The 7,979-nt window shown below is 39.2% G+C and overlaps 1 protein-coding gene across 1 annotated transcript; it reads left to right on the top strand.

The window, feature by feature from the left end:
- Window positions 1–3,697: 3,697 nt before the first annotated feature.
- On the top strand, window positions 3,698–6,370 carry LOC122328187 (brevican core protein-like). Its single transcript, XM_043223896.1, has 3 exons — window positions 3,698–3,748; window positions 4,975–5,268; window positions 5,610–6,370. The coding sequence occupies exons 1-3, from the start codon at window positions 3,712–3,714 to the stop codon at window positions 6,368–6,370; spliced, it is 1,092 nt and encodes a 363-aa protein (XP_043079831.1). The 5' UTR covers window positions 3,698–3,711.
- Window positions 6,371–7,979: the final 1,609 nt, after the last annotated feature.

Raw genomic sequence — 7,979 nt, 5'->3', positions numbered from 1 at the left:
AGATGCAGTCATAATAATTTCATAATTGTGTAATAAATTAAACTGTAGTTGCACTGTTTACGCAATAGAGCATTTCTGTAAAATAAAGGTTCTTCAATGGCATTTTTTGTTCCGTGAAGTACAATTTTTGACCATTAATTCTGTGTTTTCAGTTTGTGAACAGAATACAGCAGACAATAATAATAATAATATTATTATTATTATTATTAATAATAATAATAATAAAATCATGATCAAAATAATCCAACACTTCTTACTTTAAAATTAATTACTAAATTAATTACTTTAAAATTTTAACAGTCCAGCAATTAATGTCTTGTGAACTGAAAAAAAGTAAGAAACAAATCCACCATTATCAGTCGTCTGTCTATAATATTGCATTCACCTGTAAGAAACCCAGTCATTTGAGTCAAAAAAGTAATTTGAACGAAGACAAAAATATGCACAGACCAAACACCATTTACAAGTATTTTGGTGGATTTTGATGTGAGAAATCAACAGATTTTTCCACTGGTGTTATTATGAATTATGGACTAGTAAGTTGGCCAGAAGTGACATTTAAAGTTAAAATGCCTTATTGATGGAGTTGATTATTGCAAACTTGCAGCTTCACAAGACGTTGTTTGATGGGCTAAAAGGAGTTTGGTGGATAACTGATGTGTATTTCGACAATCGTACTGACGGCACCCAATTACTGTAAGAGGATCCATTGGTGAGCAAGAAATTTAACGCTACATTTCTGTGTTTTTGAGTGAACTATTGCCTAGAAACATCACAGACATTCAACAAAACCGTTTGCTAACTGGTCACAAACCTGACCTTCCCCGGATTGTGTCTTGGGGAAATGAGATATGGAAACTCTGACCCCTTTTCTAATAAGATGAGGGCTCCCTCAGCGAATGAGAGTCCCACATATCTCCTCCCCAGATGTTTGTCACAGACAGTGAGTATTTTTATAAACTCAGAGTCTATCCTAAACTCCAATGGGAAGCAAAAAAGAGAAGTAGGCCCGGAAAAAAAGGGAGGAAGGATATGAAAACCGAAAGAGACATCTTCCTCTCGTGCCCCTTTGAAGTGGGGCGTCACACGTAGCTGCCACAGTTGGGTAAGAAATGGGCCGTATTGCTCAGGAGACTGAAATCTTCCCCCTTAAGACGTCGTCTGAAGTGTTTCGCCATAAATTGGCCCACCTAGCTTTGAGGATTTTCCTTTGTCCCTTTCATGTTTGTGAGTTTTCCCGAGATGGCAGCCGACAGCGGAGGTTATAGACGTGTAGAGGACGAAAGGGACTCCAAAGCGATGTGATCTGGGAATAACAGATGGAGAGTTCAAAAGCAATCCCAGGAATCTCATTTCTTTGTACATCGGACTGGAAGTCCGTCCTCTAACTGGTCAAAGAACTGGTGCTGGGATTTGGCTTCTTTTGTACTGTGTTCCTGATTTCGCTTTTCTCATAGGAATGAGGAATGGTGGAAAAACAGGAATGAAAGTGAATTTCAGGAAGCGTTTCTGGGGGCCTGCATTGTTTCGTTTGTTAAAGGGTCACTCCACCCCAAAATGAAAATTTAGTGAACACAATTTAAGATATTTTGGATAAAAGCCAGGAGTTTTGTGGCTGTCCCATTGACTGGCGGGTAATGAACACTGTCAAGACGCAGAGCAGTATGAAAGACACCATCAAAAAATCAGTGGTTCAATCTGAATGTTATCATGCAATAATAATACTTTTTTGTACACAAAGAAAATAAAAATAACTGCTTTTAGCAACAATTTGTTTTTTCATCAGAAGTTCTCAAACTGGAGCTACGTTGATGACGGAGGAGACGTATTACTTAAAAAAGCGATTAATTTTATTTTACTCGTACATTCATTCACATTTTCATCACTAAAAAACATTACAGTTGAACCACTGATGGCAGATGGATTATTTTTTCCAATGTCCTTTCTGGACCTTGACAGTGTTCATTACTCAGCAGTCAATGGGACAGTCTCAAGTCTCCCACCTTTCATCAAAATATCTTCAATTATATTCTGATGATGAACAAAGCTTTGAAAGGTTTGGAATGACATGGAGTGATTAATGACACAATGTTCATTTTGGGGTGAAGTAACCCTTTAAGTTAAACTTGTTTATTGCTCTTAATTTGGAAGACAATTTATGCATGGTTCCCATCATCCAATCTGTTTTTTGTTTTCTCAAACAGGAGTGGTCTTTCACTACCGTGCTCCTCACGACCGCTATGCTCTGTCCTTCACTGACGCCAAAAGAGTTTGTCTGGAGAACTCTGCTAATATCGCCACCCCAGCCCAGCTGCAGGCCACTTTTGATGACGGCTATGACAACTGCGATGCTGGTTGGCTGTCGGACCAGACTGTGAGGTCAGAACTAGAGCTAAGACAGATTAGCCGTTATTTCCCATATTGGTTTTGTTTTGTTTTCAACAGAACAAAAATACTGTATATTTTATTGTGTTAATATTTAATACATTTTTCTGTAATTAATTTTTAACTTAACTAATACGTATGTTATTTTATATTCAAATATTTTATCTTATTTTCAACTTATCAAACATCCAGTGTTTTATATTTGTGTATATATAGAATTTCTTAAATAATTTAATGTTTTATTGATATATTTTTGACAAGTGTTCAATATTTTACTTTATTTTTCATTTTCACGTCATGACAAAAATGTATAATTTATTTTATTTCAAAGCGACAAACAGAAAAAATGATATGTTACGCGAGTTGCAGGTCTATATCACACTGGTATGCAAAGTAACGTGCTGTAAATGTTTACTAAATGGCCTTTTGCTTTTCAGAAATTCAGAAACAAGCATATATTTGGGAGCAAGGAGTCTTTGAACATGTTTACATAATTCCATTCCCCAGAGAATCTCTGAATCTTCCTTTTAATGTTACTTATAAAACCATCACTTTGTAGATCAGAACGAAAATTTGAGCTGCCGTGCTGATAAATTGGTCCCCTTGCATGAAACAGAACAGCCACGACTTTCTTCAGAAGGAATCCGGGACTCGCAGCAATTTAATAATCAGCCGTTCTAATTAATCGTAATATCTATTATGTATCGACCACATTACCGCCCCGTTTCTTCAGGCTTGCCACCTCCAATAACTTTTCCGTGGCTGAATGTCAGGCGGTTATTGATTTCAGCATTCATATCTAGCATATATTGTCAGCTCGTAATGAGCGCGAGCCCGGCCTCATCGAATAAAAAGCGAGCGGTTTTCCCTCCTGCATGGAAGAGCTCTAATTGGGCCATCTCCAGAGAAGCTTGGCTACACACACATCAGTGAAGACGCAAACGCGCAGCAATTAGCGCAAGCGTATGGAGACATCAGAGATCTCTGGACTGGGATGGGATATATGTGGGCTGCTTTAATGGTTTTATATAACTGACTTCAATATTTGGGCTGCGCGAGAATCCCATTCGCTATTTCTCTTTGGAAACCCTGGAGTGCGTGTATAATCTCTTAATCAGACTTTGCTTGGCACCCATGCGCCATCAAATCGATGCGCTTTCGGTAATTGCACAGTTTATCTTACTCACTCCTTCCCTCCCTGGAATTGACTCCTGCTTTGTTTTGGCTCCTCACCCAGGTATCCCATCCAGTCGCCCGACCGGCTGCTTTGGCGACAGGGAAGACTCACCTGGCGTGAGGAACTCACGCAACCGAGAACCCGACGAGATGTTCGATGTGTACTGCTTTGCCAATGGCCTGCAAGGTACTACAGATGCATTCACTTACAGCTCAGTCATCAAAAAACTGTGTCTTTAAATGTCCTCGTGAGCCTCAGATGGCGAAGATGCATGTACCTGCTCATGTCCCAACTCCCAGAACATCTAAGTAGGTCACCATGCTTTCAGCGCAGCCCTCACGGTCTATGCCAGAGCGGGTACAGTTATAACATGCATTCTTTTCTTTTTTTTTTGAAGTGCACGTCCATTTGTTACGTGCAGGAGTGACGGCCCTGCCTCTTGCTTTGAATCAGTATTCAAAATGCCTTAAACCTTTAATGCCTGTCATATTGGTGTAATTTATTAATTTGTGTGTTGTTACAGAACACTTTATTTCATGATGTCATAATACAGAGTAATTACTTAATTAGGTACTTAGTAGTAGCCATTGTACTTACATGAAGAAAAAATGTACTTATCATGTAACTAAGTTGTGGAACAGCCTGTATTTACAGTTTGTAGTTATGTAGATAATAGGCTGCTAACGTTACACATATGTAACAGACCAAGTCTGTTACACAGCTACTACGCTTAAGTAGAATCTTGATATACTTTAATTTAAGTAGCTTATGCCTGTAATGCATGTAATTAGAAAGGTATTACATATATTTGAGCACATATGTGATGATATTTTGGTTCTTAAGTAGCCGTGTAACAGACTTTGTCACCTACTTAATTGTCATCAACATCTACATAATTGCAAACTGTAAGTACAAACTGTTTATAACTTACATGTTTTATAAGTTACATGGTAAGTTATTTTTTATGTAAGTACAATGGCTACTACTAAGTACTTACTTGGTAAATACTCTGTATTTTGGACACCTTAAAATAAAGTGTGCACACAATATGGTCATGGTCACAATTTAATTAAATTAAAGCATGCAAACAAATGATTATTTTGTGAGCACAATTTACTTAAAACATAGGAACAATTTATTAAGTTGTGTGTACGCTTTACTATTTCTTTCCTGCATGTTGTTTGCGGGGCTCTGTAAAAATAATCAACCAATACATCAAATCTCATTATTACAAAAAGTACATTTGATGTTTTTCTTATATTAAGCAATCACCTGTATTGCAGAGTATATATGTTAAAACAGTATTATGAATATATAACCAAATTTAGTTTCTTTATGAAGTTTATTCATAGGTCTAATGTTGCAATTAGCACTTGCAAAAAATGCACACTGTATATCTTTGCTCTCTCTGGGTGAAGTGTTTCACACCAGCGTGCCAGAGAAGTTGAGCCTGGCGTCTGCCTCCACTCACTGCCACACTCTGGGAGCTCAACTGGCCACAGCCGGGCAACTCTATCTGGCCTGGCAGGGTGGCCTGGACCGCTGTGACCCCGGCTGGCTGGCTGACGGCAGCGTGCGTTACCCCATCAACCTTCCCCGGCGTAACTGTGGAGGAGATGAACCAGGAGTACGGACTGTTTACCATAACCCCAACCGCACCGGGTTTCCAGACACTAGCGACCTCTTTAGCGCCTACTGCTATCAAGGTTGGTTGAACTTCTGGCCTCTATCTCTGTTTTGCTACAGGCATACATTAATACAAAGATCTTTTCATCTTTTTTGGGGGTTTTGACCTCAGTGATGAGCTGGAGATTTAGTTTTTTTACTTTGAGAAGTTTGATAAAAAATTCTCTTACATCCAGTCTACATAATTTTGGAGCACACTTCCGAATAATTTATCAAGAGTTTCACCCTTGTGTCAGGAGCATTTGAAAAATGTATGAAATAAGGATTAGGTTAAATTCGCATTATGGACTTATGTATGGATATCTGCTTTGTAGTTTTATCATTCAATGGTGCCATTAACGAGACTATCTTCCTCTTTCAGAGAAGAATTTTGAAGAGCAGACGGCAATACTCTATAAAACCCTAGAAAACTCCAATTCGAGCTCTTCAAGCAATGAAGAGGTGCTGCTTCAAAGAAATGGAGCCTACCCTGAGCCTTCAACTTGGACCGGTCTGGTCGATCTTGAGAAAGAAGACTTCAAGTCCATCATAAACAATGAATCTTCAGAAATTTCAGAGGAGCATGTTGTAATCCATCTTGGACCTGAAGAAAAGTCTGAAGAGTGGGAAGACGATGCTGTGGAGAAGCAGGAGAACCTTCAAGGGGGTTCAGCAAAAGAGGAGACAGATGATTCCGATGTGTCTCCTGACCCGTCTTCAACCACGCCATCCTCCTCTACGCAAGCTCAGACCAGCAACAGCGTCATCTCCAACTTTGTCAACACAATCATGAAACCGTTTAGGTACTGGACAGGGACTAGAGAACCTGAGATACCGGCCACAGAGTCCAGCCTTTACAGAGGAACATCAGAAATGGTCCCACCTGCCAGGACCAAGCCAAGTAGAGGGAAAACAAGCAAAGTTGGTGTTGATAATGCTATCATGGAGCCTAATACCAAGGAACATTCATATAATCCCTCCTCGTCAGATCCAGAAGAAGAGCTCTTGGAGCAGGAGAAGGAAGTGGGCTTGGTGGATGCGCAGAAGGAGATAAAGAGTCAAAGCAATTCTTACATGGATCATGCATATTTACAGACCTTCACTGGACCAAACAAAGGTACAACACACTCGTCCAAAGCTTAATAGAAGTTTAAGCATGTGCAATTACCCAAGCTCCTTTTCTTAATTGAACTTTATGAGGTAGGTGAAGCTTGTGCTTAATTTAGTTGAATTAGGGCTTAATTACTTTTTGTATTACTTTATGCTTGGTTTATGTAGAATTGGGTAATGTGAAACCACAGAAGTGAGTTTCCTCTATTATAGATTTTTCTCCAAGAAGTCAATCTTTTAACCAATAGGTTAAACTAATGTTTATTGGTCAATAGAGGGCGTTTCTTCAACTTCAACCATTAAATTACATCTCCATCTAATTTGAGACAGTTACATAACACAGTGCAAATTTGTTAATGTGAAAAGTTTTCCAAAAGTGCCCATGATTGAAGAAGCAAAGAACAGAGCAAAATTGTAATTGTAAATCAGTAAAAGGACATATTTTCATTATTTCTTCAGTTAAATCCAAATACCCATTTCAACACTGAATGGTTTGCACTTTTAACCCTCATAGTGTGCCTTTCATTCGCGCAAATCAAATGTGGCGTCCACTTGGTGCAAAGATAAATGCCCTTGGCATACTATGTCCTCAACAGCTTGCTGTTTATTTTTCATTGTTTTGAAAGAAAAACAATATGGCAGCAAATGGTTCTTCAGGCACAGACGCCGAAGAGGAAGGTTGCCGACCACGATTCGTTCTCCAGAATCTGAAAGTGGGAGGGTCGCTGTAGAGTCACAGAGCTGAGATGTATTCCTGCCTCCTGCTCTAGGGCTTTTAATGGATATCAATGTCTGTCATATCTGTGCCAAGTAAAGCTGCATAGCAGGAGAAAGCAAAATGGGATCCAACATCTGAAAATTTAGAGCGTTGCGAGCCTTAGGCTGCGATTGAAGCATGTCTAACTGGTGTGGTTTTAGTACGATGGGTTTTGGCAGCAGTCCGTTCTCAGGGCATCATCAGTACAAATATCCTCCCCGCAAACCAAATTCAACAGGGAACATTAATGTTTAATGCCGGGTGAAAATCCAGCTTTAGTCAGCATGCATTATTTACATCCGAATCTAATTAATGTGCTTTGGCCAAACCGCAGGCACGCTACAAATTCAAGTCTCTCCCAATTATACGAGGCGTGATCATCGTCAGGCCATGGAGTGTGTTCGTTAAGATACTCTATGCTCAATCTGGCTGTTTCCGTTCATTTTTCCTCCAGCAGAGGTCATTTAGTCAAGTTCAGATTCACTAGCTATTTCACCCTTCGATGCATGCTGCTCCGTCTCTCCCCTTGTTTCGTGTTTCATTACATAGAGCCTGTTGAGAATTCAGAAAATGCTGCCATCTTTTATATAAACTTGCTGTGTCCTTGAGCTCCACAATATATTGTATATGGATAGACGTGGGTAAAACTATTTCTCTCAAATGCATAAGTGCCGTAGAACAACACGCTTAAATATCTGTTTTGCTGAGTGTCCAGATACTTCAGTTTTATTTACATAAATATAAGTGGACACTTTAACCACAAAATGCTTGAATGTCATTGCATTTGATGCAGAACATAAAATTAAGCGGTATCTAAAGAAAAAATGTTTTATTCATGTTAAACTAAAAAGCTAAACTACGGAACCCTTTTTCTGCCTCGAAGTA

This window comes from Puntigrus tetrazona, chromosome 22, assembly GCF_018831695.1.
Source record: "Puntigrus tetrazona isolate hp1 chromosome 22, ASM1883169v1, whole genome shotgun sequence".
NCBI lineage: Eukaryota > Metazoa > Chordata > Actinopteri > Cypriniformes > Cyprinidae > Puntigrus > Puntigrus tetrazona.
This window is presented reverse-complemented; position numbering and strand designations above follow the sequence as displayed.